The sequence below is a fragment of the Bos grunniens genome, chromosome 16 (assembly GCF_055505025.1).
Source record: "Bos grunniens cultivar Pamir isolate PY7600 chromosome 16, Bosgru_T2T1.0, whole genome shotgun sequence".
In the NCBI taxonomy this organism is placed as follows: domain Eukaryota; kingdom Metazoa; phylum Chordata; class Mammalia; order Artiodactyla; family Bovidae; genus Bos; species Bos grunniens.
Window position 1 is genome coordinate 80466404 of NC_141180.1, and position 20478 is coordinate 80486881.

At 55.4% G+C, this 20478-nt stretch overlaps 1 protein-coding gene across 11 annotated transcripts in view; it reads left to right on the plus strand.

Moving 5' to 3' along the window:
* The window catches only part of PIK3C2B (phosphatidylinositol-4-phosphate 3-kinase catalytic subunit type 2 beta), a 77800-nt gene that overhangs the window by 19229 nt on the left and 38093 nt on the right, over positions 1 to 20478 (plus strand). For 8 of the 11 annotated variants that reach the window (XR_015143792.1, XR_015143793.1, XM_086345674.1 and 5 more), the window contains 11 exons: positions 3565 to 4585; positions 7630 to 7730; positions 8326 to 8480; positions 8653 to 8773; positions 12060 to 12171; positions 12297 to 12376; positions 12760 to 12823; positions 15015 to 15161; positions 17570 to 17603; positions 18409 to 18604; positions 19611 to 19733. Coding sequence is in view for 9 of the 11 variants with exons in the window: in XM_086345674.1 (XP_086201800.1) it covers positions 3653 to 4585; positions 7630 to 7730; positions 8326 to 8480; positions 8653 to 8773; positions 12060 to 12171; positions 12297 to 12376; positions 12760 to 12823; positions 15015 to 15161; positions 17570 to 17603; positions 18409 to 18604; positions 19611 to 19733 (2066 nt within the window). In the remaining 2 variants the exon portion in view is untranslated. Of the gene's footprint in view, positions 1 to 3564; positions 4586 to 6044; positions 6282 to 7629; positions 7731 to 8325; positions 8481 to 8652; positions 8774 to 12059; positions 12172 to 12296; positions 12377 to 12759; positions 12824 to 15014; positions 15162 to 17569; positions 17604 to 18408; positions 18605 to 19610; positions 19734 to 20478 lie in introns of all 11 variants that reach the window. The other 3 variants (XM_086345678.1, XM_086345677.1, XM_086345681.1) reach the window with 2 other exon arrangements.

The window sequence follows — 20478 nt, forward strand, 5'->3', positions numbered from 1 at the left end:
TTTGGGCTTGAGATATGGGTGGCCATAGCGACTTGAGCGGGGAGAGACTCATCTGGGGCCACCAGCACGCACCTTGTGTGAGTGGGGAACAGACCGAGACTGCCCAGTGTCAGCCAACTGAGTGGAGGATGGAGTCCCACGCCTACGCCAGCATTGCAGGGGTGGACACAGGAAGAGGAGGACAACGGTGGAAGACGAGAAGAAAGAGAGTCATGGGAGGCAGCGGGTCGAGGGCACGGGAAGAGGGGAATGCTCCACGAGCCAAGGGCAGCAGCGGTGTCTGGGCAGATAGAAACCTCTGTGGAAGCGGGGAGCCTGGGCGTTATTGCTGGGGCATTCCAGTGGAATGCCGGGGGCAGAAGGCAGGTGGCAGTGAACTGAGGAGCCAATAATGGAGACCTGAGAAGCGCCGTGTGTCTTCTGCTCTTGGCTGGGAAGGGAAGGGAGCACTGAGAGGGCATGAGCTGAAGGACAGGAAGCCAAGGTGATTAGGGTCTGTGTAGGCTTCTGGTTTTTGTTTCTTCTTTCTTTCTTTCTAAGGCCAGAAGAAGCTTGAACATGTTTAAGTGCTGAAGAGAGTGAGCCAGTTAAGGGGAAGAGCTGAAAGTCAGGGGTGGGGGGGGAGTTTGTGGAGCGTGTGTGGAGGAGACCCGGTGGTGGGGCAAGTGCCCAGGAGGCTTCTAAGTCAGCGGGAGGGGTACTGCTTCTCCAGAGGCCGAAAGGAGAAAAGGAGGCTGAATGCAGGCGTGGATCAGTTAGTTAGTGGGCAAGAGAGGCAGGACGCTGAGAGAGATTATTTCCAATGGCCTCAGTTTCTCTCTTCACAGCGGCGCCAGGCCAGGCCATTTTACTACTATGCTTGTTCCAGCGTGGGGCAAAAATACAGCCATTCTCTGGATTAAACCTGGAGGAGGGCATGGCAACCCACTCCAGTGTTCTTGCCTGGAGAGTCCCCATGGACAGAGGAGCCTGGCGAGCTACGGTCTATGGGGTCACAAAGAGTTGGACATGACTGAGCGACTAAGCACAGCACAAGCTCAGTTCAGCTTTGAGCGTTTATCTCTTGTCTCCTATCAAAAGCATGGGCCTCCTTTTCCTGGGTCTAGTGTCCCATCTCTGGGCAGCCAAGTTCTGGGTATCTCCATCTGCTCATCCGATTCCTTGGAATTTTAAGTAGCATGACTCTCTTCCTCTGTGGATAAAACGTAGTCTATAAGGAGATGTTGAAGGGTGGAGAAACGCAACAGACACAGGAAGCAGCAGAGAGCTGTTTTTGCATACCCTGAAACTGAGCTTGTGCTACTCAATTTTGGGGGAAATACATTCCAAGACTCATGGAGCCAGCCTGTGCCTAAGGGGTGCTCCAGGATCTGGGAGGGGGCTGCATGTAAAGGATGCTCTTGCCCTAACTCATTTGGGGTGTGATGGAACTTGCCACCGTGCACCTATCTGAACTTATTTTCTATTGATGTTTTCAATTTTCTTATCATGAAGGACATGCTTCATATGTCTGTAACTTGCTGGGCAAAGCAGTACAATAAAATGAAGGATTTTTGATAATTTTAGAAATGGTGAACTCAGCTGCTGGTGAGAAGCTTCAGAAGTGACTTACTTCACACTCAGCTGTCCCAACCTAATCTGAAACACACATACACACACAGGTCTGTGGTTCTTAGCTTCGGCTACAGTTTAGAGTCTCCTAGGGAGTTTTTAAAAATACCACTGCCTACTGCAGACCAATTAAATCAGAATCTCTTGAAAGTACCTGGGCTTCAGTACTTTTAAGAATTCCCCCAGTGTTTGTAATATGCAGCCAGGGTTGAGAACCACTGGGCCAGGCTATCCTTGTCATCACGAACATGTCTTCATGCCGTGTCATCCCACGGCACCTGAAGGAGAAGGGTGACAAAGCTGGAGTAAATGAACAGGGCTTCTCATGGCAGAGGCAGCTGGCCAGGCGTGTGTGTGTGTGATCTTCCTGTCTGGTTTCCTAAGGGCTGAGGGAAATCAAGATTTTGGCACACCTTCCCTTCATCAGGCACCCGGGTCTTACCTGTTGGCTAGTTTTGTTTTATTGCTTGTATTGATGTATTTTGGGAGGATCTCAGTGCAGTCTGACTAGTTGTTTCATAGGGCTTTATTGTACTTTTCATTATAGATTTATTGAAGTATAATTGTACGTATAGTATGTACATATACATATAGTATGTATGTACATACAGTAAATTGTACATACTTAAAGTGCGCAACTTTATAAATTTTGACATACATATATATGGCCAGTGGTAAAGAATCTGCCTGCCAAAGCAGGAGATGCAGGTTCAGTTCCTGGGTCGGGAAGATCCCTGGGAGAAGGGAATGGCACCCCACTCCGGTACTCTTGCCCGGAGAATTCCATGGACAGAGGAGCCTGGCGGGCCACTGTCCGTGGGATCGCAAAGCGTCCACACAACTGAGTGAGCGACTGGCAGTTGCACTTTCACTGTGGATTAGTCCTCCTTTTCCAGAACTTTATACAAATGGAATGCTACATACCCATAATCTTGGTCTGACTTGTTTTTCTCAGCATAGTTATTTTGAGATTCATCCGTGTTACTGCATGTAGCAGTAATGAATTCCTTTTTGTTGCTGAGTGGCATTCAGCTGTGTGGACGCATCACATTTTTGAATCCACTCACCTGCTGATGGACACTGGGTTGTCTCCAGGTTTTGATACGTCTGTTAGTCCCGAACGCCTAAGCCTTCCCCACCCCGCCCCCTTGGCAACCACAAGCCTGTGTTCTGTGTCTGTGCCTCTCTTTCTGTTTCATAGATATGTTCATTTGCGTCATATTTTAGACCCCACATATAAGTGATATCGTTATGGAATTTGTCTTTTTCTGTTTGACATACTTCACTTAGTATGGTCATCTCTAGGTCCATTCATATTGGAGAGCTGTCTTTCAATCGACTGAAGAGCCCTTGTCTCTATCTTTTTGTCTTTGCTGATGCAAGGTGCCTCCTTCTTTCCTTGGGGAACCTGTAAGCGAGATGAGGATGGGATTTAGGGACCAGAGATAGCAAAATATATGGATGAATGGACGGAGAAGGCGATGGCACCCCACTCGTACTCTTGATTGGAAAATCCCATGGATGGAGGAGCCTGGTAGGCTGCAGTCCATGGGGTCGCCAAGAGTCGGACACGACTGAGTGACTTCACTTTCACTTTTCACTTTCATGCATTGGAGAAGGAAATGGCAGCCCACTCCAGTGTTCTTGCCTGGAGAATCCCAGGGATGGGGGAGCCTGGAGGGCTGCCGTCTATGGGGTCACACAGAGTCGGACACGACTGAAGTGACTTAGCATAGCATAGCATAGCATGGATGAATGGAAGGGTGGATGGGTGTAATAGATACATAAAGTTGGCCTGGTGTCTCTCTATTTTTTTCTTCATCTTTCTGTTTCTTTCCATCTGTTGTAGGCACTCAAGAAACAGGCAGTGGCCCAGATTCTAGCGCCCAGTCAGATTGCTGACCCATCTGTTTTTGAGACCTAATGACTGATATTTTTACCCATTCCTTGCAGGTGCCCAGACACCATGCCACAACCCTGCAGACCGGACTTTGCCATGAAGTAGACGGCTTCCTCGTCTGCGCTGTCCCCCGTCCTCACCATGTCTTCGACTCAGGGCAGTGGGGAACACTGGAAGTCCCTGGAGTCGGTGGGCATCAGCCGCAAAGAACTGGCCATGGCTGAAGCCTTGCAGATGGAGTACGACGCGCTGTCCCGGCTTCGGCACGACAAGGAGGAAAGCAGGGCAAAGCAGAACGCAGACCCCTCTCTGATCGGCTGGGATGAGCCTGTTCTGGACTTCTACAGCAAGCCAGCGGGAAGGCGGAAGGACCTCAAGCTCTTACGCGGTCTTTCTGGCTCCGATCCTACCCTCAATTACAACTCAGTCTCCCCACAGGAAGGGCTGCCCAACCACTCTACCTCCCGGGGCTCCCAGCCTGGCCCAGATCCCTGGCCCAAAGGCTCCCTGGCCGAAGACTATCTCTACATTTTTGATGGTTCAGATGGGGGGCTCTCCTTGTCCCCAGGACCAAGGCACAGAGAAGACTCTTCTAAGAAACTGTCCCCGCCTCCTCTGCCTCCCCGAGTCTCTATCTGGGATACTCCTCCCCTGCCTCCCAGAAAGGGGTCCCCCTCCTCTTCCAAGGTTTCCCAGCCCAGTGACATCAACACTTTCTCTTCAGTTGAACAACCTCCAGGCAAGTTGCTGGGGCCCGGGATCCTAGAAGAGGAGGAGGAGCTGGGAGGTGGGAGTCCGGGGCGGCCGCTGGGTTCCGTGGACTACGACGGCATTAACGATGCCATCACACGGCTGAACCTGAAGTCGACCTACGACGCAGAGATGCTGCAGGATGCCACCAGGGGCTGGAAGGAGGGTCGGGGGCCCCTGGACTTTGCCAAGGACACTCCTGGGAAGCCCGTGGCCCGGAGCAAGACCATGCCCCCACAGGTGCCCCCCCGCACATACGCCTCCCGCTGCGCCAACCGGAAAAACGCAACACCCGGCAAGAACCGCCGCATTTCTGCAGCCCCGGTGAGGACCTCTGTGTTTCTTCTGTGCCCGTTGCCTTGTCCTTCAGAAACAGAACAGTCCCTCTTTCCTCTTCACTGTCCAAATGCAGGTCTGCTCCACCCTCACCCCTTCAGTGCGCTCCTGGCTCTGCCTCTGCGCCCCAGGCCGGGCTGGGGAAGGGAGGAGGGACGCCAGGAGAGGGAGCTCCTTTTCAGGGCCAAGTTTCTTGTGTCCCGGCCAAGCGGCCCTTGTGGGTGTGGGCGTTTCTGAATGCCCGCTTAGTGATATAAGGGGAGACCTGGGGTGAGGAGATGCAGCGTTGACTCCATGGCCGAATGGCCTCTGCTTTCTGACTTTCTGCTCGGCCGAAAGTGCTGCGTGACGATGGGGTTGAGTCCCGAGCCTGACCGATGTTCGGCGCTCAGGGATCGCGTCCTGGCCAGACCTCTCAGTGTCTTTCGTGATGAGCCTTGGTGCAGAGCCCTGCTGCCTCTCACCCCAAAGCTCCACTGTGCTCGCTCCCTTTCTCTCTGTGCTCTCTCCCCCACTTCTCTCCAGGTCTCTGCCTCTCTGCCCCGCTGCCTGTCTCCTCCCTGTCCTCTGTGCGCGCACACGCATGCTTCTCTCTCTCATTGGGATAAAATATACATCCCATAAATCTCTTTGAACCAGTCGTAAGTATGCAATTCAGTGGCATTAAGTACATTCATGTTGTTGTGCCATCATCACCATCATCCATCTCATTTTGCAGTGAAAATATTTGGAAAAAGTATGCAGTGTGACAATAATAGTTTCACTTTTATCAGTGCATAGTATACAATAGCAAAGCATTTACGCAGAAGCACAGGGTAGGTTTTTTTCTGGTTTAAGAAGTGTCAGCAGCATCCCCTTCAGGGGAGGACCTGAAGCCTGCTTCGTGTTTCACACTCGGGCCCTGGAAACCCTGGCCCCGGAGGAGCCAAGAGGCACCCCTTGGCAGATGCCTTCTGTGCTAATGGCGTTCCACTTCATTCCATCCTTGTTTTCTCCTAGCCCATTGTCTAATGGACACTGGGGCTTTCCCACGTTACGTCCCAGTAATTGGGATCCTCCACGACTCTGGAAAGCCACGTGGTCCTTCCTTCCTGTGCTGGTTAAGAGAGTCCCCCAGAGCAGAGGCAGCTCCTGGGATAAGCTGTAGGGCGCCAGGCTCTTTAAAGGCCCTGCTCTGAGAGGTGGGGCTGTTCCTGCTATTTATAGGGACAGGGAGAGTCTGTTCTCACACAGCCGGGCCTGCTCGCACCGAGTCAGGCCACCCTGGTAGGTGGGAACCCCTGTGGCTCCCTTTCCCCCTCCCCAACTCTGATCCTTCCCACATCCCCTGTGTGTTATCAGAATTCTGGGGGGAAACTTGGTCCAGTGTCTCCTTGAAGAAGCTAGGGCAAGCAGAGCTCCTGCCCGTTCTTAGGGGGACATGCGGCCTTGGTCCTCCCCACCCCAGCCTGGTGCGGGGGCTCACTCCAGGACCGGGGCCCCTTCCGGCTCCCGGCCCACACCACCTCCTCGCCTTCGCCGGGCCTCCAGCCGGAGCGACCCTCCTCATCCCAGGCCTGCGGGGCCAGCTGAGGAGACGGCTGGCTCCAAGTGCCGGCGCGGTATCCCTGCTGCCAGCCTCTGCCTTGCAGGTGCCCCCGGCCAGCATCAGGCGATGCCCCCAGGGCCTGCCGGCTGGGCAAACGTAAGTGGCTTTGTTTTGTTTTCTTACGGAGCCCATGAGTGGCACTGAAAGGGCCTGAGTGGCCCTCACTGGCCACTCTGTCTTCTGCCCCCTGCCTTGCCCTCCCCTCCCTGTCTCTGTCGCTCTGTTGCTCTCACTTCTGTGGGTGAGTTGCTGACAGTGGTACTATTGTTTTGACTGGGACACAGCACGAACTTGGCAGGGCCGGGACCTCCCATGCCAGCTGCCCCCACGCTGCCCTCCCCTCTCTGCACACCCTCCACGCCTGCCCAGGGGGCGAGGCCAGTGAGCGAGGGTCACTCAGAGGAAGCGATCTGGTTATTCAAACGAGGAACTCACTTGCTGCCGTCTGCCCCGGGGCGGGGCAGGCAGGCTGAGAGGTGAAGGCTGGTGTGAGCAGACTGGTGCGCGGCTTCTCGGAAATGGCGCTTTTACCCGATGCCGGCTGCTGCTCCATCTGCGCCATCACTTCGTTCCTTGGGGGCAGCCTCCCCCGGGGCTCTGGGCAGGTCTGTCAGGACAGACTTGCACCAGCCCCTCCTCCACTTCGTCCCCCTGGGGCTGTGCTACAGGTCTTGTTGGAGGGCTGCTTTAAAACTCTCCGTGGATGACTGGACAGCCCCGTGGTGGAGGTCCTGCTGAGAATCTCAGGTGGCACACACGTTTTCTTGGACTGGAAGTGGAGCTCAGGCAGGCTCCCTCACATTGCAGCTGTGGGGGACCAGCAGAGTAGAAGGACCTAACCCTTTTAGCAGGTCCTTTCCTGCCCAGGAAGCTGCTTTGACACTTTATTCCTCAAACAGCATTGACCGGGAAGGCACGTGTGTCTGAGTCATCGCCTCCATCTATGGTCTCTTAGTTTCTCTCTGTGTTGGGTCCCTGGGGCTTGCTGTGGATGTTGAAGTGTTGCCCAGGGCCCCGTTTCCTTGGGGACTCTTTGGGCAACCTGCTTCCATGGGCTTCCGTTCTGGGATAGGGGAAACAGCTGTCCGCTCAGCTTCCCGCCACGCCTCTGTGAGCACCCTCCAGAAAGTCAGCCCCGGGGTCCAGCAAGCAGGGCACTGCCTGACCTGCAGGCTTGAGCTTACTAGACACTGGCGTCTCCGGAAGGAGGTTTGGCCACATTCACGTCCATCTCATCCAGGCTTCCAAACTCAGCCAAGGCTTCAACTGCTTTTTCAACTTGGCGCTTAGTCTCCCAGGACAGAAGATAAATATATTCCTGAAAGTCCCACATATGCCACTCTCACCAGGAAGCCTTTACACCTGGAGGTTAAGAGTTTAGATCGAGGAGCGGCCTATGGGAAGGGGATGATGAGGCTCTGAGTCAGCTGCTCTTCTCTTAAAGGTGGGCTCCCGGCCCCACACCGTCGCCAATGGCCACGAGCTGTTTGAGGTCTCAGAGGAGAGAGATGAGGAAGTTGCTGCATTTTGCCACATGCTGGATGTGTAAGAGTTAATGACGGGGTTAGGGAGGGCTGTGGGGCGGGGAGGAGACTCAGTCCTTTCAGAACTTTCTAGGGAGGAAGAGCCATCTGTAATAGATCTCAATTATAACTATGGGGTGCTTCCTGCAACCGGTGTTTGTAGGCTGTTTTGGAGTCTTAGAATTTTCACATTGTGGACAAAATTCATGAAACTTGGCTCTAACAAAGTATTTCCAATCACTTCAGGAGCAGTTGCCCTTAGGAGCAAATATACCCCAGATGGAGATAAAGGGTGTAATCTTATCTGGAGCTAAAAGAGAAAGGAAATGGATTCAGAAAAATATTCCTCGGAACTTATTATGGAAAGCTGTGTTGTTTAGAACTGTCCCTAATGTTCAACTCAGCTTGAGAAACGTTTTGCAACTGTAACAAATGTGTCAAGAACATGGTTTCGCAGAGATGCTTCCCCACTGTCCCCATCCTGGCCTGAAGACCTGGAGGGCCGCAGGCGGGATGGGCATGGAGGGGCCCTTGGGCCTCAGGATGGAGGTCCCAGCAGGCGTCTTGTCCGCCACTGTCTCCCGAAGGCACAGGTCTTCCCCTCTCTTCCTGCACAGCCTCCGATCCGGCTCTGATGTCCAGGACTACGCCCTCACTGGGTATGTCTGGAGCGCTGTCACCCCGAGCCCGGAGCACCTCGGGGATGAGGTGAACCTGAAGGTGACCGTGCTGTGCGACAGCCTGCGGGAGCCGCTCACTTTTACCTGCAACTGTAAGTTGGGGGGAGGCTGCGTGGGCATCCTCAGAGGTGGGGCAGGGGTGACTGTTTTGAAACCCCAAACTGCTTCATTGGCTGGTGCTGGGCCTGCAGGGCGAGGGGGCTCAGGTTGAGCCCCGCCTGCCGCAGTGACCCCCTCCTTGCCCCCCCGCCTCACCCCTTTCAGGCTCCTCCACTGTAGACTTGCTCATCTACCAGACCCTGTGCTACACCCGTGATGAACTGAGGGATGTCGACGTGGGTGACTTTGTGCTGAAGCCCTGTGGGCTGGAGGAGTTCCTGCAGAAGTGAGTGAGCGGGTGGGGACAAGCGGGCAGGAGGTGGCACGTGTCTTCTGGGACGCAGGGTCATGAGAGGGCTTTGCAGGGGCACGCTGGGCTCGAGGCCTGGCCACAGGCAGGACTCCTGCTTTCTGGGCATACTCTCAGCCACGTCGCGCTTTCCCCAGGAGCTCGGTCTTCCAGAGGGCTTGGCCGGCTTCCTGAGACAAATCTGCTGTGGAAAGAGCTTGGAACTGGGATTGGGCAAAGAGCATATCTGCCTGCAGACTTGTGCACGTGGAGAGATGTGTGTGGGGGGGTGGGGGGCTATGCCCCCGCCCTAGATCTTGTGCGGTGTCTTTACGGCCGGGGGCAGGAGGAGGACTGGGCAGAGTGCCCCACGGGACCAGGGGTAAGAACCACAGTTGCTCTCTTCCCCCTTCCTCTGCCGGCGAGCCCTTGCCCCGCTGGCATGTGGGGCTGGCTGTCCTCCCCACCAGAGGCGCGCCTCCAGCGCCTGTCCGTTCAGCGCCCTCTGCAGTGAACAGCCTCACTGGAAAGTCTGATGGGGACCAGTCTTCTTTCCACTGTGCTGGGCTCTGGGGAGCTGGGCTGGCAGAGAGGGGGCTGCACCCCTCGGGTGGCACGGCTGTGTGGCGGGCTGCAGAATCAGCCAGAGGTCAGCGGATCAGGAAACAGAGAGATCTGCCCTCCCCCTCAAGCTTTAGCCACATGCTGCCCTCGTCCCTGGCTGCCTGGTGCAGCCGATGCTGGGAACGGGGAGAAGAGGCTGCCTCTCTGGGCTGAGGGGCTGAGGGGCACGCGGGGAACACCGCCACTTGCTCCTTCCCTTCCACGTAGGTCGAGAGGCAAGGATGCCTGATCTGTGACTAGCGCCATTCTTGGCTGGCTTCTCAGGGGTATTGTGGGCCCTTCCTGTCTCTGTGCCCTCAACAGGAAAACAGAGAAAAGAAGAGGGCAGGGCCCTGTGTGGCACAACTCCAGGGAAGTTCAATGTATACTTACTTTCCCCCAGAAGAATAAAAGGGGCCCCAGACTCAGGGGCTCCTGGCAGAGAGCCCCTGCCACTGTCGGAAGGAGCAGTGGGCACTGTGGGCACCTGAGCACAGCGGGTTGGGGTCTGGCTGCCTTTTACGGGTTGTGAGACTCTGGCCCTCAGCTGCTTCTGTAAAATGCGCCAAGGGTTATAGATGAGAACACCCCGATGAGCAATACCTAAATGTTCCCAGAGAAGGACCAGTCCAAAGAGAGGATCCAGGTCAGCTGGATACTGCCATTTCCTTTACGGCCCCTAGTCCTTCAGCCCCTGAGTCCAGAGGTGGTGGATAAGCGGTCAGGTGCTGACTTCTTGCCAAGACACAGGGGGAATGTCGCAGGCGAGGTGGAACAGGATGGTTGGTCCTAGGGTCAGGCCTGTCTCCCCCTACCTTGAATGCACGCAGAAGAAAGCCTTCCACAGAGAAAGTCAGGCACGCTCCCTGGGGACTTGTGTCCATTGCTCTTGGTCCAGGAGCCCCTCCTCCACCAGGGCTCTTCTCTTTCCTCTCGTGTAACAGAAAAGCCCAGGCCCCTGAGCATCTGCCTTGAGTGGAGGTGGGAAGGCCCCTTGGGAGCTCCAGAAAGCTGCTGGCTCCCAGGAGGCCCTGGGTTTCCTCCCCTGGTCTAGCAGAGGGGCTGACGCTGAGGGGGAGTGGCAGTCCAGGATGCAGGCTGCCCTGATAAGAACCTTGAGATGGTCCCAGGGGAAGGCTGGGTTTCCTGCCGCCTCCCCCACCTCCGCCACCTCTTCCTTCCTCCCAGGCACTCCCGCCAGCCCTGCCCCATGGCCCAGCCTCTCCCACCTCCAGGTTTCGGCTGCCACCCAGTCTCAGCAGGGGGGGCCCAATTCTGAGGCTTGGCCCCTCTGGATGTGGACAACCCACTTACGTCCTAGCGGCCTGTCCTGGCCATGGGCCTGGACCCCTTTGTCGGCTTCTGCACAGAGCCCTCTGCATTGCTCTCCTTGCTGTTTCTGGCCTAGACTCCCGGCTCTGCTGAGGAAGGAAGTCCCTTTCCGGCTTCTGTTCCCCAGCTGCTGGGACCTGGCCCAGGCCTGCTGAGCTGGCCTGCAGGGGGGACTCAGTCTGCCCTTCTCCCGGGCTTCCTTTCTGACCACGGTTCAACTTGGGGCTGGAGCAGCTGGGGACCCCCTAGAGCGCCTTCTCTGGAGCCTAGGCTGGGTTAGGGGCACAGAGGTCTTGTGTGTTGTTCTCTGAGCAGGGGTAATGGCATGCAGGTCGTCTGTAGAGATTATATTGTTATTCACAGTCACACGACCCACAGAGGGAGGTGAGAAGCAGGAGTTTGGTTGGGGATAATTCCACCCGGAATCTTGGTGGGTTTGCTTGGTTGGCCTTGGCACCCCAGATGGTAATAGTGAGGAGTGTGTGACTTAAGACCACAGTGTGGGGGGACTTAAGACCACCTGTGCTTACGCTGGCTTCTGGTCTGTCCTATATGCCAAAGTTAGGCTTCTCTGGTGGCTTAGTTGGTATTGAATCTGCCTGCAGTACAGGAGACCCAGATTCGATTCCTGGGTAGGGAAGATTCCCCTGGAGAAGGGAATGGTAACCCACTCTAGTATTCTCGCCTGGAAAATCCCATGGACAGAGGAGCCTGGCAGGCTACAGTCCATGGTTGCAGAGTTGGACACGACTGGGCAACTAACACACATATATACCAAAGCCAAGAGGAAAAATGAAGTTGCTCAGTCGTGCCCAATTCTTTGCAACCCCATGGACTGTAGCCTACCAGGTTCCTCTGTCCGTGGGATTCTCCAGCCAAGAGTACTGGAGTGGGTTGCCATTTCCTTCTCCAGGGGATCTTCCCGACTCAGGGATTGAACCCAGGTCTCCCGCATTGTAGGCAGACGCTTTACCGTATGAGCCGCCAGGGAGGATGGAGTTTAAACACTACCCCTGAGAAATCTCCGTTCCCCCCCTCTCCAGAAGTTCCCACTCCTGGAGTTGAACCAGGGATAACGGTAATAAATACCTAGCACAGTTAGTGTTTGTACAGACCAAGGGTTAACTGTATTAGGCAGCTTTTCTTTAGACACACCTCTGTTTCTTTGCCTGAGCTCTACTGTGACGTTTCCCAGCAGCCAAGGTAGAGGGTACAGCACAGGAATACAGCCCCTCTCCTGCCTCCCCTTCCTCTTGTTTCTTTTGCCCCTAGGCTGAGGTGTGCATTTCCCTCGAAAGTTCCACTGAGTCTCTAGGATGCTAACGGCCTTGTCCCTCTGTCCCTACAGCAAGCACGCCCTGGGCAGCCACGAGTATATTCAGTACTGTCGGAAGTTCGGCGTCGATATCCGGCTGCAGCTGATGGAGCAGAAGGCCGTGCGCGGTGACCTGGCCCGCACGGTTCGTGTGTGCCGGGGCGGGGGTGGGCAGACAGTGACGCGGAACATGCTGCGTGGGCCTGGGGCAGGAGCGCGGGGCTGCGGTGGAGGCAACCGCCTTTTCTGAACAGGGTGCTCCTCACACAGGTGAATGATGACCAGAGCCCCTCCACCTTGAACTACCTCGTCCACCTGCAAGAGAGGCCAGTCAAGCAGACCATCAGCAGGTGAGAGCGGGTGCCGTCCTGGGTGTGGGCCAAGCAGAGACCATGAGGGGACCCTAGAGGCACCCCCGCTTGCCTTTCTGCCACAGCCCGGACTTCTTGCACGTGTCGGGCATGGGGGTCCAGAGTCTCACAGGAGAAGATCCCCACTCCAGGGTGTGTGACGTACCTTCCCTTAGTACTTTACTACGTTCTCTAAGTAAGAGGGGGCCCACAGAAGGGACTTCTGGCCTTCAGTCTGCATGGGACTGACGGGAAGAGCAGAAACCCCTTTAAACCAGAGCCTGATTCCTGAGCTGAGGAGGAGGAGGGAGAAAATGGGTCTTCCAGAACACTGGATCTGTCCTGACTTCTCCTATGACATTTCCCTGTCCCCAACTCCCCAGGCAGGCCCTGAGTCTTCTGTTCGACACTTACCACAATGAGGTGGATGCCTTCCTGTTGGCTGACGTGAGTACAAATTCTGGAGCTGGCCCAGCGGCCCCAAACTTCTTCCTGCCTCTCCCCTAGTCCTCCCGGGATCAGTGAGCACTAAAGGGATCTGGAGCGGACACTGAAATCTATTAGCAGAGCACTTTTCATTCCTCTAGCACATGGGCACACCAAGACTGCCGTCTGTTGGGCGGCTGGCACGTGTGTTCAGAAGGGTTCTGCTCCTCTGTGGGAGCAGGTCAGGAGTCATTCCCGGATCCTCTCTCTGGAGCACAGCATCTCCAAAGCTAAGAGACATAGAGTTGCTGCCCCGCTGCACAACTTGAATGTCCTGTGAACAAGGCCAGGAACCTCCTATGTGCTGAGTCACAGGATCCCAAAGGTAGGGAAGGGCCAAGACTCTCCCCACTTGGATTCACATGGAGTTTTAAGCCTCAAAACCATAGGAATAAACATGTGTCCCATGTGCTGTGAAGTTGAAGAAAATCACATCAGATCAGATCAGATCAGGCGCTCAGTCATGTCCGACTCTTTGCGACCCCATGAATCGCAGCACGCCAGGCCTCCCTGTCCATCACCAACTCCCGGAGTTCACTCAGACTCACGTCCATCGAGTCAGTGATGCCATCCAGCCATCTCATCCTCTGTCGTCCCCTTCTTCTCCTGCCCCCAATCCCTCCCAGCATCAGAGTCTTTTCCAGTGAGTCAACTCTTCGCATGAGGTGGCCAAAGTACTGGAGTTTCAGCTTTAGCATCATTCCTTCCAAAGAAATCCCAGGGCTGATCTCCTTCAGAATGGACTGGTTGGATCTCCTTGCAGTCCAAGGGACTCTCAAGAGTCTTCTCCAACACCACAGTTCAAAAGCATCAATTCTTCGGCCCTCAGCTTTCTTCACAGTCCAACTCTCACATCCATACATGACCTGGAAAAACCATAGCCTTGACTAGACAAACCTTTATTGGCAAAGTAATGTCTCTGCTTTTCAATATGCTATCTAGGTTGGTCATAACTTTCCTTCCAAGAAGTATGCGTCTTTTAATTTCATGGCTGCAGTCACCATCTGCAGTGATTTTGGAGCCCAGAAAAATAAAGTCTGACACTGTTTCCACTGTTTCCCCATCTATTTCCCATGAAGTGGTGGGACCGGATGCCATGATCTTCATTTTCTGAATGTTGAGCTTTAAGCCAACTTTTTCACTCTCCACTTTCACTTTCATCAAGAGGCTTTTGAGTTCCTCTTCACTTTCTGCCATAAGGGTGGTATCATCTGCATATCTGAGGTTATTGATATTTCTCCCGGCAAAATCACATAGTGGTCTTCAAAAACAATCCGTGTCTCATTGATGCTGTTTAAATGGTGGTCATCCTTTGGGGGGAGCTGGATATAGCTTTGTATCTAGCTCACCCCTCCACCGACTGCCAGACTCCCTGCTCTAGCAGCCTCTGCTTGGACCTTTACTGTGATGAGAGATGAGTTCTCCGAATGCCTTTTTTGTACTAGTCTGGCCCTATGTTAGTGGCCGCTGTGGGTGGAGAAGCGTAAGAATTGTGTCAGGCTTCCGGGAACCTGTGTTCCTGCCAAAAGAATGAAATGGTAACATAAAGCTATTGGTAGACAGAACAGGTTGGTATTGGGTAATCAAGAGCTCTTGGAGAGTGTTGTAGAGGGGGACTGCTAGGGAAGGCTCTGGGAAGGAAGTGAGTATTTAGCTCGTCTGTGATCTGCATTTACTTAGGTAGTCAGGGCAGGGAAGGTGAAGGGATTCCAGAACAGAAAACCGCTGGAGCCATGGTGCAGGGCATGGCATGGCTGTGGGGCTGAGATGAGGCCTCCGGGACAGGCTTGACACTAGCGGGAGACATAAAGCTGCGTGTGCAAATGCACCCTCAATGCATTTGGTTCCCTTGCTCTTCATTCTCTGTGCATTGATTTTATTAAAACTGCACGTCACCCCGGTGAGACCCCGCATGTGTTTGTGTAGTATAAACAGACGAGTGGACAGAGGGAGGCTGGAGATAAGACGAGGTTCAGTGAGGATGGCTGAAAGCATTGGGGAACGTGGTCACGGCTCCTTTAATTCATCAGGAGCTGTGTGATATTCGCTAATGCTGGGTGTCTGAAAATAAAGCATGGGCCCCACAGGTTACCCTCCCAACCCGTTCCCCTGCAGCACGTGCCTGCCGGCCTCACTGTGCTGCCTCCCACAGGGGGACTTCCCACTGAAGGCCGACAGGGTGGTCCAGTCCGTCAAGGCCATCTGCAACGCCCTAGCCGCTGTGGAAACCCCTGAGATCACCAGCGCTCTCAACCAGCTGCCCCCCTGCCCTTCCCGAGTGAAGCCTAAAATCCAGAAGGTAATGGAGTGCTAGCATGGGGAAGGAGGAGGGGAGTAGCCCCGGGAATCAGGTGGCGGGGTGTTCACTTACTGAAGGGCTCTTCCCTCCACCTGCATCTTTCATGTCTGAACACTCGGTCACAAAGTTCCTGGGAAATGGAGGCCAAGTGTGTTGCCTTTCCCCGAGTCTGAGCGCGGCCGGGGCCTGCCACCAGGACTGAGGCCAGGAACGCAGGCAAAGGCTGCTCACAGTCACTGAGGCGCTGCCTGGCCGTTTGCATACCCACTGGGGTGCAAGACCAGAATCTCCCCGAGCCAGGGACTGGAGGCGCCACCGCAGGGGCTGCATGCTGTGCAGACAGGGCCCGCTGCGTGGCAGGTGCTGCGATCTAAACGCGAGTGGCCCAAGGGCTGCACCGGCTCATTTGGGTGGACGAGATGGCTGTATCCTGGCTCGTTTGGGTGGACGCTACAGCTGTATCCTGGCTTGTTTGGGTGGACGTGACGACTGTATCCTGGTTCGTTTGGGTGGACGGGAGGGCTGTACCGTGGCTCGTTTGGGTGGACGGGAGGACTGTACCCTGGCTCGTTTGGGTGGACGTGACGACTGTATCCTGGCTCGTTTGGGTGGATGTGATGACTGTATCCTGGCTCGTTTGGGTGGATGTGATGGCTGTATCCTGGTTCGTTTGGGTGGATGGGAGGACTGTATCCTGGCTCATTTGGGTGGACATGATGACTGTATCCTGGCTTGTTTGGGTGGACACAATGGCTGTACCCTGGCTTGTTTGGGTGGACGGGAGGACTGTATCCTGGCTCGTTTGTATTGTGGCTCGTTTGGGTGGACGCGACGGCTGTATCCTGGCTCGTTTGGGTGGACGTGATGACTGTATCCTGGCTCGTTTGGGTGGATGTGATGGCTGTATCCTGGCTCATTTGGGTGGACGGGAGGACTGTATCCTGGCTCGTTTGGGTGGACGTGATGACTGTATCGTGGCTCGTTTGGGTGGACACAGTGGCTGTACCCTGGCTCGTTTGGGTGGACGGGAGGACTGTACCCTGGCTCGTTTGGGTGGACGGGAGGACTGTATCCTGGCTCGTTTGGGTGGACGTGATGGCTGTATCGTGGCTCGTTTGGGTGGACGTGAAAGCTGTATCCTGGCTCGTTTGGGTGGACAGGAGGACTGTACCCTGGCTCGTTTGGGTGGACATAATGGCTGTATCCTGGCTCGTTTGGGTGGACGTGATGGCTGTATCCTGGCTCGTTTGGGTGGACGTGAAAGCTGTATCCTGGCTCGTTTGGGTGGACGGGAGGACTGTACCCTGGCTCGTTTGGGTGGACGGGAGGACTGTATCCTGGTTCATTTGGGTGGACTGGAGGACTGTATCCTGGCTTGTTTGGGTGGACCGGAGGACTGTACCCTGGTTCATTTGGGTGGACGGGAGGACTGTACCCTGGCTCGTTTGGGTGGACGGGAGGACTGTACCATGGCTCGTTTGGGTGGACATAATGGCTGTATCGTGGCTCATTTGGGTGGATGTGATGGCTGTATCCTGGCTCATTTGGGTGGACAGGAGGACTGTATCATGGCTGGTTTGGGTGGGTGGGAGGACTGTACCCTGGCTCGTTTAGGTGGACGGGAGGACTGTATCCTGGCTCATTTGGGTGGATGGGAGGACTGTATCCTGGCTCGTTTGGGTGGACGGGAGGACTGTATCCTGGCTCATTTGGGTGGACGGGAGGACTGTATCCTGGCTCGTTTGGGTGGACGTGATGGCTGTATCCTGGCTCGTTTGGGTGGACGGGAGGACTGTATCATGGCTGGTTTGGGTGGGCGGGAGGACTGTACCCTGGCTCGTTTAGGTGGACGGGAGGACTGTATCCTGGCTCATTTGGGTGGACGGGAGGACTGTATACTGGCTCGTTTGGGTGGACGGGAGGACTGTATCCTGGCTCGTTTGGGTGGACGGGAGGACTGTATCCTGGCTCGTTTGGGTGGACGGGAGGACTGTACCCTGGCTCGTTTGGGTGGACGGGAGGACTGTACCCTGGCTCGTTTGGGTGGACGGGAGGACTGTACCCTGGCTCGTTTGGGTGGATGGGAGGACTGTACCCTGGCTCGTTTGGGTGGACGGGAGGACTGTATCCTGGCTTGTTTGGGTGGATGTGATGATTGTATCATGGCTCGTTTGGGTGGACACAATGACTGTATCGTGGCTCGTTTGGGTGGATGCGAGGACTATCTCCTTGCTCTGGCTCACTGTCCCTCACACGGATCTGGTACAGACTGTCACTCTATCCTCCCTGGGGAACCTCTGCTCCTTGAATTTCGGTCCAGCCTGGTCCAGATGAGGGCGGCTATGAAAAGCTGTGATGGAAAGGACTGTGGTCCTGAAGCTCCCCTTCCCCTCCTTTCTCCCCAACAGGATCCCACCGTCTTGGCCATGAGGGAAAACCGAGGTAAGGGACTGCTCTTCATGCGGGAGTGGGCAGGTGAAAACCTCAGGTTCTGCCCAGATTCCTTTTCTCCCCAGCTCCCTTGATTTATGGGTCCAGGTCTGCCTGTGTGTGTGTGTTTTCCTATATGAGGCATGGACACAGCTGGAGAGCATATTTCTTTCCACAAAATGTTTTTGCATTATTTTTCCTATTTATTCCTATGGTGTCCCTGGGAGATGGAGATGAGTTTGTGTAAGTGTGGGAGTGGGCATGGTGCCCCGGCTTCCAAATGGGAAAACTTTCACTTGAGTAGGTTGTAGGCTCATAACCCCCGTGTTTCCAATTCAGCAGGGCCTGGGGAGACAGTGATAAAGAATTTTTCCCTAGGATCCCCTCTTAAGTCTTTCCAGCAGAATGTTGCCCATATCCTAGAAATATGTTGCTCATATCTCCAGGATTCTTGGTCAGTGATTCCCAATCTTTCAGATTTTGTGGACCAAAAAGTATTATTTTGGTGACCGACATACAATTGTTGGTCTTATTTTGCTAAGCAGTGACTTCCTAGTAACTGATAACTCTTATTCCTACTATTTCCTAAAAGAAAGGACATTTAACACAAAATAAGTAGCAGCACATATAAATCAGGACGATGTTTAGAACTGAGCATCTTTCATTTTATGAGCAGTATGTGCTGTGCCCCTGCTTTCCCCATTTCAGCACAGACGCGTGACTGGCGTTCAGGGCCGCGGTCCCAGGCAGTGCCTTGCCCACAGAATGGAGCTCACTGACCCTCAGAGCTCTTCCTCCCGACCCCTTCCTTAAACAGAGAAGGTTGTGGAAGCCCTGACGGCTGCCATCTTGGACCTGGTGGAGCTGTACTGCAACACGTTCAACGCAGACTTCCAGCCCGCGGTGCCTGGGAGCCGCAAGCACACCCTGGTTCAGGAGGCCTGCCATCTCTCGGGGCCGCTGGCCTTCACGGTCTATGCCACCCACCGCATCCCGATCACCTGGGCTACCAGGTGAGCGCGGGCTGCTGGCCCGGGACTAGGGAGCAAGCCGAGTGTCACTTCAGATGCCTTTCTGTCTGCATGGGACGCCACGGCCCTAAATTCAGGATCTGTGGCACGGTGATGCCCCATGCGCCCACTGAGAGGGACACAGAAGAGGGACGTGCAGGGGGGGAAGGGGCAGCGGTGGCCGGGGCTGGCGTTCCCGCCTGGTGCTGGCTGCAGAGGCATCCCTGCCCCTCCCACCCAAGGCCGGCGGGGGTGACACGCTGGCAGCGACAGATGGCCGCTTCCCAGCTTCCCAGGCTGAGTGCACCCTCCTGCCGTGACAGCGCGCACACAGTGGGCGGGGCGGGGGCGCGGCCGACCCTTTGTCTGGAGTCCCCCAGGCCCGCGGGGGTGGGTGGGGGACATTAGCGTGGTCCTCAGGCCCTCCCGTGCCGGCCCCCTTGGCCCGAGGGGATCAGGCCTGTGGCCCCCCCACTCCGCCCTCCTCCCGAACCCCCGCCCCCTTCCCCGCTCTTTTTGTTCCCCCGCTTAATGTATTCCTCTGGGCGACTGGCGGAGAACAAAGGGCGACTCTGGGAGCCTGGGCCTTCGCTGCCCTCCTCTGTCAGGCACCTGTCGGCGCAGGGACCCCCCTGTGTCGGCATTCACGTCCGCATCTGTCGCGCTCTCCTTCCACGCCACCCCCTGCCCGCGCACGCGCACCGGCGCAGATGCGCACGCGGGCCCGGGGATGGCGCTGGCCCTGGGCAGGGGCTGCGGGCTGCATCCAGTAAGGGGCAGGGACCAGGGCTCCACACGCAGCCTCAGAGCGGGCAGGGGCACCCAGGCTGAGCTGCTTTTCCCGGAGGTCGCGTCCCCAGATCCTACCTGGCTGTCCGGCCCTTTGACCGCGTGTTGTAGTCCCGCAGACCGAGAGGAGTGTAACCGGGGGAAATGGAGCTTGGCGTGGTTCGGTGCCGAGATGCCCTCTGGGAGCCGAGGGCCCTGACTTGCCTCCTTTCCCTTGTAGCTATGAAGAGTTCTACCTCTCCTGCTCCCTCAGCCACGGCGGCAAGGAGCTGTGCAGCCCCCTGCAGACCCGACGGGTCCACTTCTCCAAGTACCTCTTCCACCTCGTCATCTGGGACCAGCAGTAAGCACCCCGGCCCCGCCAACCTACCCCCGAGGCTCCAGGGCCCACTGCAGACCCTCTCTCAGCCTCTGAAGACCCAGGTTAAACCGGGCTCTCTCACTGACCAACCAGGAGAGCCATTTAGACTCTTGAGTCTCCACTTCCAGAGCTCTTAAATGAGGACTGGTGTAATTTCTACCTTTAAAGTGGTTATGAGTCTCCAATGAGAAGTGACCATAAAAGCGTGTTGTAAACCATGAAGGACCATATAAACATTAGTCTTAATAATAATTCATCATTTTAATCTTGTCTCCCTTAAAAGGTTTAACTAGTCTGATAGAGTCTCATCTCCCTTGTTCCTAAATTTCCTGTAGAAGAGGGAGACAGGACTGTGTGCTTTCTCCCTTACATATCGGGGGGAAAGGCTGCCTATGGGGAAGAAGAATGGCCTTGGAGCCCTAGGAGTGAAGCTCTGTCTCTAGCTCTGCCTGTAGTCCTAGATTCTCCGAGGCCTCAGTTTCTCAACCTGTGAAGTGGGGACATTTGTTTAACTTAGAGGCAGTTGTGGCACTGAAATGAGATAGGCTACAGATATAAACATGAAACCACAAGCACAGGATAGCAGCACCGTGCTGTTAACAGTAATTTGCTGTCAGGAAGGTAGGCATCAGCCAAGCGAAGCAGGAAGGAAATGGAGGTGCGGGCGCCTCGACGCGACAGGGCAGAGCTTCGTGTGCCTTGTGCGTTTTCTGTGCTGTGCTCCATC